The following is a 24,697-nucleotide window of genomic DNA, read 5'->3' as shown; positions in this document are numbered from 1 at the left end:
AAAAGCGCTGCTACGTGCTCAGTCTTTTGTCTATGCGGACGAAGTCGCGGGACATCAGCGTCTTGTAGGTATGTATCTTATGTTTTTTCAAAAAAAGTAAAGGTGGTAAATATTGTCGGTGTCTACTTTTATTTATTATCACAAGTACTTAACCGTCGTGATTATATTTTCTTTGACAAATACCTCGATCACTGACCTGTATTTATATACCACTGGACAGGCTGTTCCATATGTTTGACAGCTACTTTATTGTGCCTATTTGAGCGCCACTCGCGAGCGTCCAGAGAACTAATTTTGTGACGTATAATACAAATGGCTGCGAAGGAACGTGCAATACTCTGAAGTATTTTTGCATTTTGAATTAATTTCGTTCGTTTTGTTTATGCTTCGTTGTTAGTTATACTTCAAGAATCAACGTTATAAAGTACACATTTTTTTTGTAAATAGTTTCCCACCATCTATCGATGTTTGCTGAGGTTGTCATCGATAGTTTTAGTACCGCAGACTCTCACTACATGGCCAACAGCGCCAAAATGGCGATTATCAAACAGGCACAAAAACAATTTGACAGCCACCAGTCCAGTGGTAGATAGTAGAGGTCAGTGACCTCGATGAATATTCGAACCTACCTACTTGTTTGAAAATGACGACAAAAGACCCTTTTGTATGTCTACCAACGTCATCTAGCTAAAACGGTTTAGACTCTGTGCTGGTGAAATGTTACTGACTAGTCAGTCAGTTAGGACATGGTGTGATATTAAATCGATGTAAGAACATATTGTCCTAATAGATGACACTGTTGTAAAGATTAAAAGGTACATTTTTATTTCTTTTCGAAAAAAATTTTCAGAACGTAGTACAAGTTTAGAAATAAAGCACAATTAAGTATATAAAATAATCATTTATTATTTTTACAAATAGATATTATAGGATTCCAAAAATAAGGAGAATAAAGCTGAAGTGCCTCAATGAAGTGTATTAGGTCTGGTCCTGTTCCTACGCTGTTGCGAACTATGCTGATGATACTGCCTTAATGGGCGCGGATAGTTTAGTAGGTAATCATAAAGAGGCATCAGAGAAAGTACAAATAGCGGTCAACGCAGTAGTTAGATGGACTAAAACTAGAGAATAAAACTTAATGAAAGAAAATCTATTTATATAAATTTTATTAATAAGAAACCAGATGAGTCAGTTTGCATTAATAAGAAAATAGTAGGCACCACACGAAAATACAGCTAAATATCTGGTCATGACTCTTGGCTCTTCTGAAAGGCTCATGTCAAGAAAAAAAGAGATCAATTAGAAGTTAGAATTTTGTTTTAAAAATATGTACTGGCTTCTAGGAAGACACTTTACACAGAACAAAGAAAAGTTTTATTGTACAACCATGTTCTTATACCTGTATGGACTTATGGGATCCAGCTGTCAGCTAACGCTTCCGGAAGAAAGTATTAAAGCAAATTGTTAGCGCACCTTTCGAAACAGCGGGACCTGTCCATCGGGACCTTAACATCGAGTTCGTTAACAAATTTATCCAAAAATACGTTGAAGCTGATTAATATAGATTTCATCGTCACGTGATTGTCGAGGCAATCCAGCTCCTTGACAACACTGTTAAAGTAAGAAGACTAAATTGAACAAAACTAGTTGAGTTAGGGTAGTGCTAGTGAATTAGTATAAAACAGTACAAAAATAGTGATATTATAAAATACATGAACAAATGTGACTGAGTAATAGATATATCAAGAAAAGTGTTAATGGACAATTCTTAATTTGATCTATCTAGCAGTTTAAGTTAAAGTAGAATTACTATATTAGCCTAAGTTAAGGCTAGACATTATAATAATGTTACACTTGCATCATGTTAAGTGACAAAAATATATTATTTATTGGTACTACTGTCCTCTAACGAGAAAACATTTTTATCAATTTCATTCGAAGTAATATGGTTGCGTTTCCGTTTTTCATCCTTCCTTCTGTGTTTCTTGTGACCTTTGCCCTGTAAATAAAAAGATACTGTTGTTGTATTGAAACTCAAATATTATTAAAAGAGTAACTACAATGTAGATGACTTGATAAGTTTTTAGTAGTAGTCAATTAAATGTATCTTATATTATTGTTAATTGTTGCCTAGAAAATTTATACGTCTTAATATAGCCTCTTACTGCTACACAACTGATAAAAACAGGCCAGGGTTATTACTTTAGTGTGCGTGACAAGTTACGTCTTACACTAGCGACTTACACAAGTGACATACACTTGGGGGTAGTGTCCGTTCATTGCTCAAAATAGAAGTAGAAGAAAAGGTCAACCACAATCTATGAAGACGTATAAATATAAGGTGTTGTACCTACACACATTTAAATTAAGGAAGTATAAGTACTAGGTATTTTCCTTCACAGCCTCATCTGGATGATCAGTATAATAAAATAATATCGGCACACAAACGATAAAATAAAAAATCGAACCTACTACACGAGTTATAATTAATAACTATGTAGTTTGATGCTATTTAAATTTTAATAAAAGATAAAATTAAAAAAAAAATACGCTTATCAACAGGTGTTATTGACAGCTATCTACGGAGAAAATTACATATTCTTTGTATAATTAATATTATCTGCTTTTTTCCTAGTTTAACGACTATTTAGTTTTAAATACCTAAACATTAATTTATTATAAGTAATCAGTCTAGCCATAAATATTGTCACAACAAAACTTTTAATTTTTATTCACGTGACTTCAAATTGGAACGCGTTTCTTAGGAATGTATGAATTTAGATAATTTCCCGCAATTTTATTTTTTTTTTCTTAGTATTAAATCACACAAATTGAATGGCGTGTTAAAGAAAACAGAATAGCACCGATCGCCTTGCACAAAATGGGTGTTACACATGACACTTCAAAAGCTGCACGTTGGTAACACTCATGTAATTCTTCTGGTGTAACAAGGGAGTAAAGGCTGAATAATTAAAAAAGTACGATACAAATGTACGAATTAAATTTGAAACCATAACAAATAATTTAATTACGTAATTTGTAACCAAAATTAATGTAAAGTAGATCCTATAGATGGAGCCACAATCTGAGAGTTGAACAACATATACCAAAATTTACGATCCATGCGTACTCGAACGGCTGGCTAAGTTGGTAAGAGCGCTCAGACGGAACCCGAAAGGTCGCGGGTTCGAGTCCCGTTCATTCATAAATTTTGGTTACAAATTTAATTTGTAAAATGAATCCCAGAAGTGTGGGTTATCAATTTAAAATAACAAATTTTATGTTACAAATGGTCTAGTTGACCAACTAACGTCAGGGTGTCGAATTTGGGTGTCAGTTTAAAATGATGTACGGCGCGCATCGTGAAAATTCACTGATATTTTTCCCTGACGCCCCAAAATAAGAATAACTTACAAAAAAAAGGCTTTTTTATTTGCAACAGAATTTATGGCCGGACTTGGTAGATATACGTATAATGTCGTACACTTGTATGTTCCTAATTCTCATAATTCACCTTTCCCCGCTTCTTCTTATGGCTGTGTTTTCTCTTCTTTTCAACTTCTTCGGAGGCGAAATGCGATCGTCGCGTGTCTACTGGCGCCATGTACGTCTGGGGCGGTGGTTCCTGAAAATAAAAGTGGATAGAAACGAAACGTGGGGCTGTAGGTACATGATGCTCTAATGTGAGCTGTAGCTCACTATAATTAATAGATATATCAATAGATCACATTAGGCGCACTAAACTGTATTAAAGCCATATTATGCCTTGTATTTACCAACCACAACCAAAACCATACGTCCATAACACATAAGTATAATCCCCGCGTGTTAAAATGGGGCAAAGACATCCGCCATTTTAGTGACATCATAGTACTGTATCACCAATCAAGTGCCTGTTACAACATGCAGACCTAAATACGTCAAGGTACTTCTTTGCTCCAACGCGTGTGGTTATACAGTCCACTTTTAATCTACGGAATTGAAAATGACAGGTCACATACCTTTGGAGGGCTAATTCTTCGTATACTGTTACTAGCGTCAGTGAAGTATCTGTTCATGTTGGAGTCTTGAACAAAGAGAGGCATTTCACTGGTAACGTCTGGATCATGAAGGTATTTACTACCTTTGTTCTTAAGCAAGCTTCTGAAATTAAAAATAATTCATTTCTGTTAATAATTTTACTAGTAGTTGCTAATATGAGAATAATCATGTCATAAACAGAGGCGTGCATAGCGACATTCCATTCTGCACGGACGCACGCCAAGAAAGGGATATTTAGGGAAGATATTAGTAGGATTTACTTTTTCCTATGGTAGCTCTGATAGGAGGCTAGGTCTCACCATGGTATAATCGGGTTAATTTCTGTAAGTCGACGACAGTGAGCCTATTTTGCGTGTGTCAATATATTAGTTATTCCTGCCACCCCAACTCCTCCAGAAACCTTGGTAACCTCCTTCCTAAGGACTTCTGAGGGTGTGTTTGGGGTTCCAAGATATTGAACGTAAGTCACTAGACCTGGACAATGTAAAAGTACATGCGCAGCCGTTCCTTTTGCCTCCATGCAGACCCCCTGTCAGTTATGCCGATATTAGATACATGTTTATTACAAGCATCTTGACCAGTTAGCGCCACCGTTATCTGTTTAAATTGAACTCTATTGAGCTAAATAACGCAATTAACTTGGCCTTATACTCACCCATAGATCATGTATACGTCTAGATATACTATGACAGCTGTGAAAACGTAAGTAAAAGTAGACTTGAGAACTAACCTCTATTAAGCAATTCACGCACACTAACACAAAGTTTCATACAAATCGCGAGTGTAAGACGTAGCTTGTCAGGCACACTAAAATAATAAACCTGGCCTGTTTTCTTGTCACGCACACATAACTAATACTTCTGGCCTATCTTTATCGGTTGTCTAACAGCAAGACACTCTATCTAGACGTATAAATTATCTAAGGGATCACCATATAGAAGTCCAAAACACAAAAATGCCCTACGAGAAAATATAAACCCAGGAAGGGCGGAATTGACGTTTTGTTTTGTTTTGTATTGGACGGAAAAGTGCAATGTGGTCAGCATCCTGCGTCATACTTTAGTGGGGGATGTCTTATCAAGGTATCACAAAACTTGATTTATGTGAAAAGGCCCCTCCTTTTCACGCCAGACCTCAGGCAATATGTATCCAGAGACTGTCTTAGAAGGTGTAAAATCTCTTAGCATTACGTTTATTAAAATCTACCTTGGGCTTTCCAGCATGACAAGGGTCTGGACGCAAGGTACAACCTACCCAATCTTGGCTAAGCATCCCCCCTGGAACTCCAGAGATGCGTCGCCGGCCTTTAAGTTGGGAGTATACTCTATGAAAGTCCCTAAGTCGTATCGGGATATATATCTCTTCTCTACATAGTAAGATTTCACATCTTTTATCATATGAATTCGTCATATTATCTATTTATCAAGTTCTTACCTTTTAGAATGATCTACTTCAGGACTAATTTTCTTCGCGCTCGGATACTCCTCGTCATCAGTTAGTATTCTCCGCTTTTGATCTCCGTCTACTGATCTAAAGTCATCATAATTAATAAGAAAAAAGGTTGACCCAAAACAATGAAAGATCACGGAGAGAAGCAAAAAGAGTTAAAATGTTTTTTGAGTGACTTAAGAGTTAAGTAAAATGAATAAGACATGCATTACTTTCTCCATAGTTTTTCTATATTCGAATGGGTACAATTGTTCATCAGCATCTTAAAACTGTGTGCTGCTAGAATAATGTTTTGTCCTTAATTTATTATATTATTATTATTAAAGGGTTCTGTTAGTTCTGCTATACCGGTGGACTGGGGGAGATATATACGCGCCGGGGATACAACATGATCTATAAAACCACGTATTAACCGTGCTATTGACAAATAATATGTAATAGTACAAGTAAAATCGCGAGTACCTACTGGATAGCGTAGACGCCGGGTGTACTGGCTTTGAAAAACACACAAACAAAGTGCTCAAATGCGTAATCACCATCTTTCCAGTTCAGCGCTACGCAAGCTCCAGTAACAACCGTATCCTAAACAGATCCGGCTGCCACACACTACGCCACTGTTTGGATGGATTGGATGATTATAATTGTCAATAAACTAAGTAATTTAGGAAAAATTGTTATCCACCTACCAACGATCGCAATCAGGTACTTAGTTTTTGCACTTTTTGTGCACGCACTTAACCCAAGCGTAAAAATAAAATGGCGGCATATTAAATGGGTGCAGTAGGTTATAGACAGATTGGTAAATTTTTCGTTAAAATTGCCGGAGATATTGAATATTTTGATAAGAAAAGCTGGTTTAAGATAAAAACAAAAATGTTATCTACCGTATTTCCTCACTGAAGGCAGGATTCTGGTGCACCTTGTCACTCATCCGCTGTACAACGTTTTCGATGTCCCTCATACGATTCCCTATGGCATCTACCAGTGCTTGTAGACCTGTCTGTTTGTCTGCCTTCTCTTCTATTACTTCTGTTTGAGGCGGTCCTTCCTGTATGTGTAAAATATTTGAAATAAGTTAGAAGGTTGCAAACCGACAACGCGATGCCAGAACCATCATACGACTAAGTGATTATTTTTACAGAAAATACATGAGACTTTTTTCGATGTTTTCGGATTCATAAATAAAATCCCTTCCTTAAATCCCAAGGCTTGAAAAATATGATTCATGGACGAGTAATGGTTTCCTGGAATTTGAAATATTCTACTTTTGAGAATTGCCTTTGACTTTACGAATCATTGGTATATTATTCAAATTCAAAATAGGAAGTGACATCACCTATTGAAAATCAAAAACCACCCATTCCAAAAAGAATGCCTCAGACCTGAAAAGAATGGGACGAAAAGACATACTAACTCGACTTAGGTGAGTAGGAGGCATAACAAGTTTATGTTTGGTCCTCGTGTTAACATTATGATTGTCACAGTTTCTAGCAAATTCTTCAATGTGCTTATGAACATAAATAGAACATTATCAAGAATATATTGAGAAGCAACAGTCAAAATGTCAGATGCACTGCCCCATAACAATATACCGTAGGAGATGCTATGAAAAAATTAAAGTATACTACTCGCACCGTATGCCAGTTAATATACCCTAGATGCACGATTCCATACGAAAGCTATAATATAATCATAAAAATCTATTGTGTTACAAGAATATTTTTTGTACCATATTATTATTTAAGAAAACGCAATGTAAGAAAATTGGGAGAGTTTCATGCGCCATTTCTTCTCACTCAGAGTACCATTGTTTCGGAGTCGTAGAGATTTAACTAACATAAAAAATAATTGGTCACTATCATCATCACCATTATCATTTCTGCTGGAATACGTTTACTTCCAACCGTTTCCGGCGATCTTGAAAAGATCATCGTCGATAAAATAGACTTTAGAACTTACCTCTAACTCTCTATTTTGAGCAATTCACGCACACTAACACAAAGTGTCATACAAATCGCAAGTGTAAAATAATTTTGACAAAACAAATGACTTTTATTATTTGGTCGCGTTGACAGTCTTTAGATACAAAATATCAGTATCAGCACGAACTATTTGACCACGTGGAATGCATGGTTGCTCAAATTGTCTGCGGTCCAGTGCTCTTTCCGACTAAATCACTTGGCGTTGCGTAGAGATGTCACTTCATTGTCCATCTTCTACCGCACTTAACACGCGGAGTGTTTCAAAGGGCTATTTATTTGACCTGATTCCTGTCGTGGAACTTCTACCTTTGACACACGACACGCGGAGGAGTGGTTCGGGTTGGTACCAGCGGCCGAATTCCACCACCGTACATTACCTCAAAAAATCTCTTGCCTCGTGCAACGACTTTGTGGAGTAAATTAGCGGCTATTGTTTTCCACGAACCATAACGACTTATGGACCACGAAAGAAGCATACTCCCACTTTAAAGGCCGGCAACGCAACTCTTGATCCCTGGTTTTGCAGATGTCCATTGGGCGGCTGCCTCAGCACTCTCCATGACGTGATATCGTCCTTGCATATTACCCTCACTTTCTGGATATGTGGCGTTCCTCTACAGTGCGGATTTCAATGAGCTTTCTGCCTTTTTGAACCAAATTATGAAATAAGCCTCCTTGCGCTGTCTTACCAGAACCATAAGACATGGGTTAGACACCTACCTTCAAAAAAAGTCCTTACACATCCCTAAAGGCTGGCAACGCTCCTGTAATTTATCTGGTGTTGCACGAGAATGTGGGCGACTGTGATCACTTAAAGTCAGGTTACCCGTACGCTCGATAGTCACCTCATCCATTAAAAAAAATCTGTTGACTTACAGTAGCATCCACTCCAGGATCCTGATCGTTCCACTGGTTGTGTGGTACTTCAGTCCATCCCTGGTGCTTTTGCTATAAAACAAACGAATAAAATTAAAGTTGAATAACCTAAACATAATCCCCTTATTCATAATGGTCCGCTAACTTTAAACAGTCGCTTAGGAGTGTTTTTTCTCATTCTGACTTAGGTCAATAGAAGACGACAGAGTGAGAATTAGCAATGCTTTAAGTTAGCAGACTATTATGAATAAGGGGGAATATATTTACTTGTCCTGACTGACTTTCATCCACGCAGAGCCTAAGCCACTGGAGCTACAACTTTTCCTTAAATGACACAAGCGAGCACTGCGACAGGATTCTTAAAAATGTTGTCCTAAAGTCATTTTCAAGGTAAGAAAAAGAAATTTCAGACAATACATGCTGGTAAGAGATAAATGTGCACGTTTATAGGCGTTTTTCACTTATTATCCACGTGTATCTTTAGCGTATTATTCCCCCCCTTTTTTATGGAAGAGAGGACTAACGAGCGTACGGGTCACCTGATGTTAAGTGATCACCGCCTCTCACATTCTCCTGAAATACCAGAAGAATCACAAGAGCGTTGTTGGCCCTTTAAAAAAGTGTACGCGCTTTTTTTGAAGGTACTCATTTTGTATCGACTGGAAACACCTCTGCACAAGGAAGCTCATTCCACAGCGTGATCGTACGTGGAAGAGAGTTCCTTGAAAACTGCACTGTGGAGGAACGCCTCAAGTGCCTAATGCTCGATGCGTAAATATATAAAGAAGTTTTTATATAACCTGCATTGAAAGTGCGAGTTTCATAGCCTATTTAGCTAAACGAAACTAGTCAATTTAAGACCAATGCGACATTCGCCGAATGAATGAAATTGAAGTGACAAGCTCTGTGTCATTGTTAACATTTTAATCTCCAGACAAATATTTTCGCTTTTAAGCTGAGATCTATAGAGCATACTTACACTTTGCTCATACTTTACTTACGTAAAGCTTAGCTGAGTGTGATAAAACGCGAACTTGACTTTTGCATTCGCCTGTATTAGCATAGTTGTTTTCAAATGGCTATAAAAATGAAATCAAAGAATATGCTAAGCTTACAATCATCAAATTTTTACGTTAGTAAAGTCTGAGCAAAGTCTAAGTACGCTCTATGGACCTCAGCCTAAGTCTAAAACTCTTTAGTTCCGGTTGGCTCCATAGTCCAAACGTTCAAACCCGCACATTCAATGCTAATTATATGAAAAACTAGCTGACCCAGCAAACGTTGTATTGCCGATACTAAAATCGCGATACAAAAGTAACTGTTGATCGTAGATGGGTGAAAATTTGAAGTTGTATGTATTTTTAATTCTGACTCATAATCAAAGAAATTTAAAAAAAATGTCAAAAAAGTAAAAAAATAAAATTGGCATGGAACCACCCTTAACATTTAAGGGTGATGAAAAATACATGTCCGATTCTCAGACCTACCCAATATGCACTCAAAATTTCATGAGAATCGGTCAAGCCGTTTCGAAGGAGTTTAACTACAAACACTGTCGCGGACATGAGAATTTTATATATAAGTTAATATAGTGTGTGACGTGAGATGAAACACGATTTCAGATTTGTTATGTGTGAAATTTAGCGCCATTTGCTACCTCGAAGGCTTAATAAGCAGTCTTTTTAATAATTTAATTATTTCAACTCAGCGGGCTTATTTCTTTCTAAATTTACTTACAATATCTTATGTAGTATCGTATAATAAAATTTATAATTAAATAGCCTGAAGGCGTTCACTCCATTCCCAGTTTGTGGTATCATTAAGAAAAGCATTTATGTTATACTTAGTAAGAAAATTTATTGAATTAGGCGTTACTTTGCGGAAATCCATAATTATACAAATGATTTAAGTTTTGACTGAGAGAGAGTCTCGTGCCAGATTTTGGCGAGACAACACGTCCTGAGGATGCCTCGTGTAGAGGCGAAACACCTGTCGAATTGTTTTAAAAACAAATATTGGAATTAACACTAAAGAAAACTTAAATCATTTGTATACTTAGTAAGTAACCTTTTACCACAAAAACGTATCTAACAATTCTTTTGAATTTGGTGACACATTTGTTTTGTACATTTTCTGTGATCATGTTGTAAAAGTATATACATCGTCCAATAAAAGACTTACTAACTCATCTGAACCAAGTAGTAGGCATAACGAGTTTATGTTTGATCTTCGTGTTAACATTATGAATGTCGCAGTTTCTAGCAAGTTCGTTAATGTGCTTATGAATATAAAAAACATTATCAAGAATATTCAGATTCTACTAGGTTATAAGGTTGATGGTGGGTGTACGCAATTTTGTGGAAGATACCTCTGTGGTATCGTTCTAGAAACATCGCACAACGAAGTTCATTCCACCGTTTTATTGTACGTGAAGAAAGTTTCTGGAAAACCGCACCGTAGAGAAAGCCATGTCCAGAAGATAAGCATAATATTTTACTTTGTGGCGTGTACTTCGATGTTGAAGCTAGCGGCAGTAATCGAGTCTTTATCAGATCTTTCAGATTTATAAATCAAACAAAATTATCTTACCGCTTTCATTACTGCCTTTTCAGTTTCGTAGTACTTCTCTTCAGAAGGTTGTACCTGAGCAGAAAATGCACATGATTTTTGATTTTCTTATATAGCTCAACGGACGAGAGCGTAGTGGTTCACCTCCATCCATTACGTGATTAATAATTATTATTAACTAGATTCTTCTGCGTAGGATAAAAGATAATCTATATAGTTAATATGTTTGTACAAATAATCGAAATGTGTTCTTGTGGATGTTACAATGTTATGGACAAATATTAATGCAAACTTTAAAACCAAGGCTTTACCCGATCGCTACAAAACATTCAGATTACAAATAGTTCAATTATTTTTCAATAATTCAAGGTTCTAATTCCGAACTGAGTATTAGTTTTTGTGAATGCAGTTTTTCTTGTCACTGAAATCGATGACATGGTTCCTAAGATCAGCTTTTCCTATGTCTTATAGTTTCTAACTTACCCATACTGACCGACCTACATGGGGCATCCTGTATCTATCGATTTTACAATACACGGACATACGACTTATACCCAACTATAGAAGTAATTGTAAAAATTAAATAACCGACGCCTCTATACATACTTTGTGCACGGTAATCACTGCTTTTCTGTTTTCTTACCACCCCATCCAATAATATTAACCTCGAAAAAAATATGTAAAATGGTGGGAAATTATTGAAATATGAAACATAATAATAGAGTTCCAAATTTGAATTCTAAAAAATAAATAAAAAATAGAAGATGTTGTTTTGTAATCTTAATGGCCAGCCTAGTTAGATACACATTACATGTTCATCGGCTTACTTTTTCGGTGATAATCTGGTCGTCAACGAGTGGTTCGTGTTCTCTGTCATTGTCACTGTCTACGTAACTGGGGTCAGCGGTAGTCTTGCGCTGCTTTTTGTGTCTGAAATAGGGTATTAGAATTAGTTTGAAAACTTAAACAATCCAAGTAACATAATACACTTATAACACCTTTATAAAAAAATTGCAATAAAATGCATTTAGAATACTGATTTTAAATTTTAGCGCGTAACTTGATGAAAAACCATAAACATATGCATATAAAGCAAAGTTGTAGTTACGATTATAATAATGTCAAGTGAATTTGGGAATAAGGCAAATGAATGACAAAATGTCTAATCGCAAACTTCGTTTCGATCTTCGGATCCGAAATACTTTCGTAATAGAAAAATGTACGATCTGTCAACCGAAACTTCGTATCTCGATTTAGGTAATAGAGCTCCTTATAGCTCCTCTTATAGCAATTTAGTGCTGCAGGCAGTCAAACGGTTCGAGCTGATACACCAGACTAGAGATAAGATTACTATACCCATAAGTCTCGTTGTATTAATGAAACCGAAGTCAATATGGCTCTGCCTTCAAATGACCGCCCAATAGGCTCAAGAATTAGGGACCCAGTCTTCCGATACTAGGTGAAGCAATACAGGGAATGTACAATCGATAATTGGATAGTATCAAAAATGTGATTGTCGCAAACTAAGTCTTGTGATGATTAACTTAAATAAGATTCGTTTACCCAAAATTTATTTACCTATTATTTTATCCACGCACTTGGAATAATTTTGAAAAAATTAAAATATTTCGAATTGATACTTTTTGGTATCAGGGCAAACCAGGGCTCATAATATAAACATATTATTATCTTAATAACTCACCTAGATGAATCAATGTCTCTTATATTTTCTTTACTTGTTGCTAGAGCAATCTGAAAAAGGAAATGCTTATAAGTATAAAAAATGCTGAATGAATGAATGCTCACGTTATACTTCCCCAATTACTTTTGAAGTTATTTTGGAGCTATAATTAAGCTATTTGTGTTTGGGTACTCTGTGATTCTGCTTGTTGGGGTGCAATTATGAATTTTTTTCATCAATGAAGAGGATATTTCTGTTCTTTTACCCGCGTATCGGGATACTAAGCATTGAGATCGAGCTCTTGAAATGTAGGGATTAAATAAAGACATGTCCTTAATGTCGACGATGAGCAAGAGATTCAAGTCTTCTTTGCTAGAAGAGCGAAGAGTCCTAGCGGGAATTCTCATTTTTCGCGTTATTTCTTTTTATTCTAGAATTTCAGCAAATTCTAGTTTTAATAGCATTAACTGACTTTTTAGTTTTAACAGAGGATATGTTTGGCGTAACAGACAGTCCTAAGTGTAGATGCTGTCCAGCCTTGCAAGTGTGCCAAACACGGACAAAAATCTTACGAGTGATAGCTTTTGAAGTGTATTTAAAATTACCACTACAATTATTGAGATTCAGTTTAAAGAACTATATTTCTCATTGCGACAGTAGTTACTTACATGAGAACATAAAATCAGTGAATGAGAACCGAGTTTGCATTCCGATTTTAAGGAGATTTGGTCCAAGTTACAAGATCTGGTTGTAGGTATATAAAGGTTTATATTATTTTCTAAAAAATATGTGAAATGGCGAGAATTATCGAAGTTACTAAAACAATAAACGCGTCCAAATTGGAATTCAATAAAATAAAAATTGTAAGTTTTTAAGTTTTAACAATATCTATAGCCATTAGTATTCCTAATTATATATTTTTTTTAAATATTAAACAGTTTATTTATGGTGATATTTCTCTTGTGTTTTATAAGACCGTTACACTTGTTTATATTTATATTTGAGCGAGGAGTTTAGGGTAAGTTTACTACAATACGCGATGGGCTTACCACACCATACCACAATACTTAACATAAACTTAATTCCTTACTTTTTTATCGCAAAATATATTTTAAGGAGCTTAGGAACTAAAGCATGCTTAGGCAAGAACCTATATTCTTTCTAAAGTTTCGAGGTATAACTGCTATTAGCTGATTTCGCACCATGAAGTGACTTCTCTACGACACGACAAGATAATGGGTATGTTCCGATATGCACTGCGAGCACTGCACAGTGCTATCACTGTAGAAAAATTCGTTCCGTTATGGACCGCCAGTATACTGCCGCAGTACCCTAGGGAAATACATGACGTCATAAATCGCCGCCATATTCTGTGAGCACTGGCGTTTTCGAGGTAAGGTACTCGCAGTACTTTGATCACGTGATCAGTCAAAACCACTCGAGTGCCTAAAATATTAATTAAAATATTTTTAATTTGACAGTACTACAACAAAAGTTTATTTAATGAACTAGAAAACTTTAATAAACTCATTGAATGCTGCGTCAAAAAATGTGGCTGACAGTATACGGGATTGCGTTCCGTTTTAAATAGTAACCAGTATAACTGGCTATAAAGGAACGGCTTCACAGTGCATATCGGAACATACCCAATATAACAGATCCCCTGACGTTTTGAGCAGTTAAGCGCCATTTACAATCAAAAGTAGACGAATAGGCATAGCAAAAACGGCAATGACTCAACTAGGCATGTGTGTAGCAGAAATTACAGAATAAAATATTTCTGTTTCGCACACTTGTCTTTCCCATTGCTCTATACGATGCAGAGACATGGACTCTCAAGGTAGCAGATAGGCTCTCATCAACGCCCTTAAAATATATTATTGTGTTGGCGTCGTTTGCTCCGACTATAATTGACGGCCCGTCGCACAAACATCAGGAGGTCTACTCGCAAAATCGACAACGATACATTCCGAACGATACCATAATACTCCGAATCTATAGCACCTACCCTACTCTAACAAATGCTCGTATTCGATATCGTTTATCGCAACAACATCCTAACCATAGACTAATATTATTATTATTAGCATCTTAAAGTAGCTCAAGTTAAAGGATATTCACTGTCTGTACACGGTCTGCTTACAGCGCGTAGAGTGATACTTTGGCCATGTTGCACGCAGATTAGCCGACAACCTTGAGCGCTTGATGTTCACGAAGAAAATAGAGAGTAAAAGACCTAGAGGCCGTAGTCCTAAACGGTAGTCGGATTAAATTTCCGAAAATCCGAAGATAACCCATAAGCGCCGTGGACGGGGCGAATCCGATGGAGATTGACTATGAGTCACGATCCTCAGTAGTAAGGAAAGGACTAAGAAGAACATTCGAGATGCTTAAAATACTTTCAAAAATAAAAAATGAGAGTTATACCACAATATCTGGGGCTGGTGCAACTCTGGGCGCGGGGTCGTGTACGTCTGGATTCTGCGTGGTCTTCTTCCAGGATCTAAACTTCTCCTTCTTGTCTTCAGCATCGGATTGGATTTCATACACTGGACCTTGTACTGCACCTCTGCTTCATAAAAATAGCTATGTAGTTAGGTATTTTAATAGCTCGTAAACATATATAGCCTTTCAAATAAATTTGGTATAAAGTTATACCTGAGAATAAACCGAGGAATTGCAGGAGCGTTGCCGGCCTTTTAGAAAGGTATACGCGGTTTTCTTTAATGATATCCATCTCGCATCGTCCTGGAAATCCGCACAAGGAAGCTCATTCCACAGCTTGGTTGTACGTGGAAGAAGCTTCTTTGAAAACCGCATTGTGGAGGAACGCCACACATCTAGATGGTTGGTATGATATCCTAATTTGTGGCGTGTTGTACGAAGGTAGAATTCGGCGACAGGAATCAGGTCAAGCACCCCTTTAAAACACTTGCCGCGATAAATACTCCATATGTGGCCGGGCCTGCGCTTTGTAGAGCGCTAGAATGCCGTGCTCTATTGATAACGCCCAGCTTCTTCGAAGCCAATTTGGCTTTGCGCTCCAGATGACCGCGGAATTGGCATTCGGTCGAGATTTTGATTCCGATACTAGGCGAGGCTTTAAGGACTTTAGTGTTGCCTTTTTATTTATATTTCTATGAGATGCATTGAACTATTATATTTGGTGCTATCTAGCTATCATAATTATATTATAATCTACAAATAAAGGGAATCTCATAATAATACACCAGTGGGAGGCTCCTTTGCACATGAAGCCGGCTAGATTATGGGTACCACTACGCGAACCTATTTCTGCCGTGAAATAGTAATGTGTAAGTATTACTGTTTCGGTCTAAAGGGCGCCGTGGCTAGTAAAATTACTGGACACATCTCAATGTGAAGAGCGCAATTGTAGTGCCGCTCAGAATTTTTGGGTTTTTCAAGAATCCTGAGCGGCACTGCATTGTAATGGTTAGGGCGTATCAATCACCACCAGTAAAGTCCTGCTCATCTCGTCCCTTATTTTCATAAAAATAAATAATAATAATATTTTGAGAATATTTTATATATCAAAAAATAAATGCATAGAAAAAATTAAGTAATATGACTTACTTAGGCAATGAGTCGGCGGGTGGTGGTCTCTTCATCTTGTACATGTGACTCCAGGGAGCTGCAGGCAATGTCTCCCATGGTTGTCCCAGGACCTTGGTCCACACCTCACCTCTTACTACCACCAAACACCTACCAAAAATTATACCTTGTTACAGATAGACCCTTTCAGACACCAGATTAGGAATATCGATCTTATAAAAATCCACAGAATTGATGTTTAACAATATCTTTACGAAAAATGTCATTAAATCACACACATTTATAAAAAAATTGCGATTTTTCACTCGCAGTCGTCCGGATTTCGATCGGATCCCACGCCAAACAAAATTTTTGTAATAGCCGCAGCATTTTTTTTTATTAGTTCTTTTATACATAAAACTCTTCACAGCAGTTCTATTTTTAAAGTTCATTCCGGCCGTTAGGTGGGAAGTAATTAGTATGCTGCTTCCCTCTCTATGGAGGGAAGCAGCATTTTTCACCCAATAATCAGATCAAAACAACATTACTTTCCGAGTATGAGTGATGAAAAATTAATATCTATACCTCAGTCTTGTGCAGCAGAACGGGAACTGCATATTGGTGTCTTCCACCACTTCCTCACACTCGATGGCTGACTCTGGGGCTTCCACTAACTTGCATCTGCAAAATTTTAACTAAATTAAATAAAACATCTCGATTAATCTTTATGTAATGAAAATATGTAAATGAAATGATAGAGGTTTTTATTAATGCGCGCATCATAGAAAAACTACTGAATATAAATATTTCAATTAAGTTTTCTACCTGTTATTCCTCAGACAATTGGACTTACTTAGACTCACTTATCTAAAATTAATTATAAAAAAATGTGGTGTCGTGGGACACCAGGTAGGAACGAAGTTCCTTCGGCTAATGTAGAATCGACACAAATTGCAAAAAATGAGAAAGGTATTATACATTACTCGCTTGTTTGTGTATGCGACTGTCGCGCCTGCGCACGTCTCATTTAACGGTTTTATTCCACGCGCTTTTCCACGCACTTTTTTCCACGGATTTTTTCTTATGGTTTTACTATCACATTTTTTTCAGTTCGGTCGCGCAGCAAAATCCCTATCCCCTCCAAGCCTGCCGTAAGGAACTTCGTTCCAAAAATGCGATATCTTCACAAAAATCAAAATCAGTTTATTCACGTAGGTCGCGGAAATGACACTTATGAATGTCAAAAAAAAATTTTTTCTTATTGAATCTACTTCTTACGCTACTTCGTAAAGGGTTGAGCTAATGAGAAGAAGCAGCAAGAAACTCATTGCCACTCTTTTATATCAAGATTTACATTTACATTTAAGTACCAGTTTCACTTCTGGGATTAATTGCACAAATTAATTTGAAAACAAAATTTATGTACGACGCGGGACTTGAATCCTACAACTTCGAATACGGTAGAAATTCATTTGAATGAGCGCAATATTGGGGTTGAGCAAGTTATCAATTGTAAAGTAGATCCTGTAGATGAAGCCACAACCTGAGAGTTGAACAAAGACATATCAAGATTTATGAACGTAACGTCACACGAACGGTTGGCTCAGTGGAAGAGCGCTCGCACGGAACGCGAGAGGTCACAGGTTCAAGTCAGGCATCGTTCATAAATTTTGTTTTTGAACTAATTTGTACGAGTTCGGTTATGTGTGTACGCGAAGTCGTGGGTGTCAGCTAGTTTTAAATAGTTGATATAATGATGAAGAGAGACACTCATTCCAGCGATTAGGGAGGCTGACTTTCTTGTATGTTCTTACGAGCTCTACTTTTTCCATCGAATGACAGCATATATATTCGCTAAAGCTTACCCAACAGTGTAGATAGCGAGGTTCCTTCCTCCTGGTTGGCACCTGTGTCGGGTGCAGGAGTATGCATCGGCCCATTCCTCGTAGACCGAATGCTTCTCCATAGTGCGAGGATCTGTGCAATCTGAAAGGAAAAATAAAATAATGTTTCGAATGACGTTGAATGATGATTGACCTTTTGTGTTTGACCTTTTGTCTTCATCACGAGTTCGATAGCGTCAGTACTCGTCTTGGCTCGGATGTGATCGAATTCAAGTATTTTTATTAAAAATAGGATATAATATCACTTATTGAAAGTCAAAAACTAACACCCATCGGCGTGCGGTGCGAGTGCGGTCGACCTCGGGCACCAGGTGAGCGCCGAGCAGGCAGTCAGAGAAGAACTATCGAGCGAGGCGGTTGTCTCGCACGCGCATGCCGCGAACGCCACGTTCTTATTATGTAGGCTATAGCTGTTATGGGAGTGAGTGAGTGTTAGCCCCAAAACTATGGACAGCCGCGAGGATCCTGATCATGTTACCAGCCTCTCACCGTCATATATATAGCACAAAGATGGCGTTGCACATTTTATTCTTTAGTAACCTCAATAGGTACAGTCCATAATATATCGTTGGAAAGATCTAGATCAGAAAAATCGTTTCGTTGGGCTTCTAGATGGCCGGAATCAAAAGCTATTCAGGTTCAAACATTTCCCATACAGTTACATTTTTAATACAACAAATATCTTAACCAGGCAGACATGTACGAGCAGGAGATGCAAGAGAGACGAGCGGGTCGTCACTAACATCTCAATATATTCTTGATAATGTTATGAATGTAATGAACTGTGATAATCATAATGCATTGAACAAAAATAAACTTAACCCAAAGAACAAACATAAACTTGTTATGCCCACTACTCGGTTAAAGTCGTGTCATTAAGTCTTTTTGGGCGATCTATATGCTTTTACAAAATGATCCAGAAAATGTAAAAAACAAATGTTTTTCAAAAGAATTTTTAAAAAACCCTCGTGTGATAAAGGTTACTATAACATAAATGACTTTTATACGTTGCCAAAGATTGGGAAAGGAGAGACCGTCCTGAGGCTATTTAAAATAAATTTTTGTAGATTTTGACGTTCATTAAGAGATTTTAAAATATAATATATTATTAATATACACTATTTTTATTTTTTATTTTATTTTATTGTAATTGGAAAACTTACAGCTAAATACAATAATAGTTAGGAAAATATTTACATAAAACGCTATTTACAAGTTTTCGCAGATATTTACTAGCTAATTACATAATAAATAGTTACTAGATTAATATTAATAAATCGAGGATAAGAAAATCTGATCTAGTGACATGGTACGAAAGATTTATTAAAAGTTAAGTTAAGTTATGAAAAGTTACTAGATTAATATTAATAAATCGAGGATAAGAAAATCTGATCTAGTGACATGGTAAGAAAGATTTATTAAAAGTTAAGTTAAGTTATGAAAAGTTACTAGATTAATATTAATAAATCGAGGATAAGAAAATCTGATCTAGTGACATGGTAAGAAAGATTTATTAAAAGTTAAGTTAAGTTATGAAAAGTTACTAGATTAATATTAATAAATCGAGGATAAGAAAATCTGATCTAGTGACATGGTAAGAAAGATTTATTAAAAGTTAAGTTAAGTTATGAAAAGTTACTAGATTAATATTCATAAATCGAAGATAAGAAAATCTGATCTAGTGACATGGTAAGAAAGATTTATTAAAAGTTAAGTTAAGTTATGAAAAGTTTATTTAAGAATGCTATCTGTTATATATAAAAAAATAATACATAAACGGACGTGCATCTACATGCACGTGTTCAATAAACGCTGATATTTATTGAATACTATTTTGCTTAGTCACATAGTCTTCAGTCTACACTATATTATACTTAATAATAATTTTATATAAATTCTAATTTAACTTATTATGTTATATAAATTTAGGCGTTATTGTCGATATTATTCGAAAAATTTTTTGCTGAGCTGATGTTTTAATTTCGTTACCGTTGTATTAAATAAATCTATATCTATGCAACAGTCTCTAACAATGTCATTATAAAACCTGCATGCCGCTAAAAAGAATGAGTTTTGTCGATAGTATGTTGATACTATTGGGACATGTAACAGTTCAAAATATTTGTTTTTGATTATCGTCACTAAACTACCTTGTCACCACACCATACTTAAAAAACAATCAGTTGCAGTGAAGCGACTATATAAGCGGTCCACACTACCAAATGATCTGAACACAAATGCTTGACGAATTAAATGAATGCTTGTCTTATTGTTAACAAAAGCTTAAAACTGTCGACTGTATTATGTGTGGAACTTCAATGTATCATTAAACAATAAGCTACTTAATTAAAATAAAACTGTACATAGAGTCGACGTGTCTGTACATTAAATATTTTTTTCTAAAAATCGATTGCAGGTGATATTAGCTGAGCACAAAATACAAATTAAAAAAAGCCTTGCACTCCGGGAGTGTCAGCAGAAGTGAAAACTTGAACATTAACATTGTGCATTTTTGAATATTTTGGAATTGTTAGGGAATAAATTGGCACAAATTGCTTTATTTATCAGTAAAAAAGTACTAGCATTTATATGGTTAAATACAATTTCCATTTATTCCGCAACCGTACACAAAAATATCAAATTTATATTATATAAAAAATTTAATGCTTCAGAACTATTACAATTATTATTTTACATTAAAAAGTTTATCTCTCAGTAAAATCAACTTTCATCCATGATTTCAACGACTTTCTTACGAATTTTCGATCCGATCACGAGTACTGACGCGAGTGTAACATTTTATACCAATCCCAATAAAAGTGCTCAACGCCGGCAAAGAAGTTTACACGAATGTTGTTCCATTTATTACCGAAATGAGCATTCATACCTCAAAATTACGAGAAGCTGTTAATAACTTTTTTTATTGTTCTTTGCTTAAGAGCAAAACATTTTAATTTTATTTCAAAGAATATCTTATTTATGTAAATCCTTTCAAATAAAAACTAAATTTTCTAATCGCTTTATAAGTTGTTGAGATATGATTGGACATAGATTAATATACCTACAGTTCAATTGTTGATATGTCTCCTCCTATTAAAAGTCCGTCGAAGTTTCATTTTAGAAAGTACTAATAAATAACATAAAGAACATAATATGTATTTTAATGGAATGGAACAATTCGTATACGTATCCAGCACCCACTTGACTATGGGGCAGGGGCCTAGCCTGGGCGGTCGCACCATTTCCGGAATGTGTTTTTTTTTATGGAATAGGAGGACAAACGAGCGTAAAATAATTATACTTTTATTGAAGCGTAAATTACTTTCAAATAAATTCCACCTTCTAACGACACGCCACAAGTTAGGATATCATCCCCACCATCTGGATCTCCATAGTGCGGTTTTCAGCTTTCTTCCTCGTACTATGAAGCTGTGGAATGAGCTTCCTTGTGTGGTGTTTCCGGGACGATACGACATGGGTACCTTCAAAAAAGGTGACCCGCACCTGGTGTTAAGTGATCACCGCCGCCCACATTCTCTTGCAACACCAGAGGAATCACAAGAGCGTTGCCGGCCTTTAAGGTGTACGCGCTTTTTTTATGATTATGAGTCAGCATTAAAAAATACATACCACTTCAAATTTTCACCCATCTACGATCAACAGTTACTTTTGTATCGCGATTTTAATATCGGCAATACAACGTTTGCTGGGTCAGCTAGTATAAATATAAGATGCAGCGTGTTTCGGAGATGATTCTAGCTAACATCATGACACGAGAATTTTATATATTAGATTATTCCGCTCGCTACTTTTCGCAGTATAACCGAAGGAAAATACGGCTCTTCATTTATTAGTTTAGATGAGTGTGTTATTAATAAATTTAAAAATCTAATCTTAGTATTTTGAATTTTGCTACACACTAAAATATCTCAAAATATAATTACATTGATCCTTATAACTCTTGGTGGAGGGTCCGGCAACGGCGAATGTAACGCAGAGTATCACTTCATATAATATGATAACTTTCATCTCACAGCCAGCACCTAGTGCTACCTGACTGCTGACTGGTATCACGAGAACGCGAAATCCAATCTCACTGTGCTCATGCCTCGTACAATCAGCAACATAAGCGGTAAGACGACTAATGGGGCAAAATAAAAATGCAGTTTCGTTTCATATGAGCGTGCGACACTAGGTAGTTTTTTTTTCGAGAGAAGAAAATACATTTACGTATTTAGGCCCTGAAGCAGGGATCATATTGCGTGCTCGGGTTTCCGCGTAAGCACCACCAGCAGCCAAATACTCCCTACCGGCCAAAGGAGGTCTTTCTATGTTGTAACCTCGAAAGCTTTTCACTAGTGTCAGAACAAATGATGGAACGAGCAGGGACGAACCTGATGCGATAAGAGTGCATCACAAAATGACCCAAGACGTGGCATAACGCGCACACCGATCAATAATCCTGATGTATCATGTGCCTGTAATTAGCATTCCGGCACCAAACTGAAAGAACAGTATCTACAAGTTCACTGCAATTTTTTTTTCAGAATAGGAGTTAAAAGAGGGTAGGGCTTACCATGATAGCAGTGACTGATGATCACGTAGCTACAGATATTTATATTATATTGGAAGCTGGAGCCATCCATGTCCAAGGGCCAGAGCCGATTTAAGACACGATTTTCGAACCATCAGGGCTAATTCTAAATTCATTTACACCTGACTAGTCTACCTCTCATTCCAACAGTTGTATTATGGTAATTCTTTTATAAGATATTTTAAGCTAGCTATAGAAGGGTCTCGCAGAGCGGATGTTCATTCTTTACTATGTTCCGCAGAGTTGCGATGAACTGTCCTCGTCATTCCATACACATTATAATTTCAGGTAAAGATCCCGTGCCCGTGATCAGTTAAAAATGCTGTAACTTGGATTGGTTTTTGGCACCATCAGCTGGTATGCTCGGAGTATGTCCTGCAGAAGACTGTTTGACTTCAACTACGCAAGCTGCACCTGTTTAACTTCAGTTTTGTTGCTTTTAACAGCAATACTGTAGACTTGCCTTGATGTTCTGTCAGAGTTCTTTTGGGTTGTTAGCCCGCCGTAGCACTACCGAGGGAGGAGCCGTTTGGCTTGTGTTTATTCTTGTCTGGGTCCATGAGGTTTGTTTTTAAACATTTGATCCTCAGAATCGTTCCACCCTGTTTGAAGCCCCAATATGGGATGCCATGCACCATATTGTACACGGATAGATATTAACCTCACCAGGAGTGACGGAGTGAGGTTGAACCGCAAAAGTGAGGGACCTCTCGCACCCTCGGCCACGGCAAATAAGTATATTGGATGTTGAGTTGCTAGCCTGCAGCCGGTGGTGGATAAGGCAGCGCACCAAAGAGATATGTTTCGTTAAGCAGGTATCCGACCAACCCACTATGAATTTCATCTCTAGATTTCTCTCCTGTTCCTTTATCCCCCGTCCTTACGGTATAAACACGTCGCCGCTAGTGTTATCCGCTAGTGTTATATATTTGTTTTATATTTATTTACAATTTGCGAGGTGAGGGAAAGGAAAGGTACCCTTATCATCGACCTTGAAATACCGCGGAAGGAAGATTGTAGGTTTGCACCTAGGTGGCTATTAATTTCATATTATTAATATACATTTAGCTGTTTATCTTTTGCTTGAGAAATATTGTTAAATTTATGTATGTAAATGCAAATATAAAACTTCAGTAGTTGTCTGTACCCCATATCTAGCGGTAAAATGTTTACAAAAAGACACTCACTTGTTCGGTACACTCGAGTTGTAATAACAACGCGATAATGTTCGTGCACTTTAATGCTCTTATTGCTGTTAGTTCTTTTTATATATTGTACTACATTCATAAATATGATAAGTCCAAGGTTTTAAGCCCTTGAAGTTCTAGGTTCAAGGTTAACCTTGTCTCGGTTTTCCATCTAATCCAAATCGTGCTATTGTATGTATTGTGCCCTCAGAAATCTAAGATGGTAATTGAAAATCTTAAGTGCTTATTCCTTGCGGGACTTCTATTATAAATAAAAAAAACGTGGAGCACTCAGAAAGCTTTGAGAAATTAAAAAATAACTCTCCACCAGTCTCTATACCAACGTCTATCCGTCTATACCAGTTTTCGAAACTCTTTTTCCATTCTGCCGCAGACTACGGCCTCATAGTAAGGAGAGTGACCCGTAACTTGTGGACCGGTGTGGTCTCCAGGAAGACCCTTGTTTAGAGTCCACCATGACAACACATCCACTGCGTGCGTGGGCGCCATGTCGTGGTGAAGCAAATAAACCGCGGAGCCCGGTATTCGATCGCCTGTCGCTGATGGCAGTGAAAACTTCTGGCAGGCATTTTGAAGTATAGCGTTAATTTACCAATACCCCGTCACAGTGATGAAACTAGTGATCAAAATTTTACCTCATCAAATAAATATTACATGTATAATATTGTTATAACTATTTACATAGTAAGCTGTATATATCTATATTTTACATATTATTTAGTTATGAAAATAATATAATTTTTGGTATTAATGACTGTGGCTATGTACTGTCATCATTATTATTGATTGGAACCCCTTCTTGGCTATCGACCTCCTCCAGCTTGTTCCAGGTCCATTGCTAA

The 24,697-nt window shown here is 36.7% G+C and overlaps 1 protein-coding gene across 3 annotated transcripts; it reads right to left on the bottom strand.

The window, feature by feature from the left end:
- Window positions 1–886: 886 nt before the first annotated feature.
- LOC126971392 (uncharacterized) lies at window positions 887–22,112 on the bottom strand. Of its 3 annotated transcripts, none has more exons than XM_050817703.1 (14): window positions 21,998–22,112; window positions 18,015–18,135; window positions 16,735–16,830; window positions 16,192–16,320; window positions 15,025–15,166; window positions 12,619–12,668; window positions 11,744–11,846; window positions 10,938–10,991; window positions 8,349–8,420; window positions 6,375–6,538; window positions 5,476–5,571; window positions 4,002–4,143; window positions 3,485–3,625; window positions 887–1,999 (listed from the first exon to the last, which is right to left on the bottom strand). In XM_050817703.1, exons 1-13 carry the CDS (start codon window positions 22,080–22,082, stop codon window positions 3,497–3,499), a joined length of 1,383 nt encoding a protein of 460 aa, XP_050673660.1. In that variant the 5' UTR covers window positions 22,083–22,112; the 3' UTR covers window positions 887–1,999; window positions 3,485–3,496. The 3 variants fall into 3 exon arrangements, with proteins under 3 accessions (XP_050673660.1, XP_050673659.1, XP_050673661.1); XM_050817702.1 differs by having other exon boundaries at window positions 3,515–3,625; XM_050817704.1 differs by lacking the exons at window positions 18,015–18,135; window positions 21,998–22,112 and adding an exon at window positions 17,133–17,266 and having other exon boundaries at window positions 3,515–3,625.
- Between the last annotated feature and the right edge of the window lie 2,585 nt (window positions 22,113–24,697).

Source organism: Leptidea sinapis, chromosome 23 (assembly GCF_905404315.1).
Source record: "Leptidea sinapis chromosome 23, ilLepSina1.1, whole genome shotgun sequence".
NCBI lineage: Eukaryota > Metazoa > Arthropoda > Insecta > Lepidoptera > Pieridae > Leptidea > Leptidea sinapis.
Note: the sequence above shows the minus strand (reverse complement) of the source record. Positions and strands in the feature narration are given on the sequence as shown.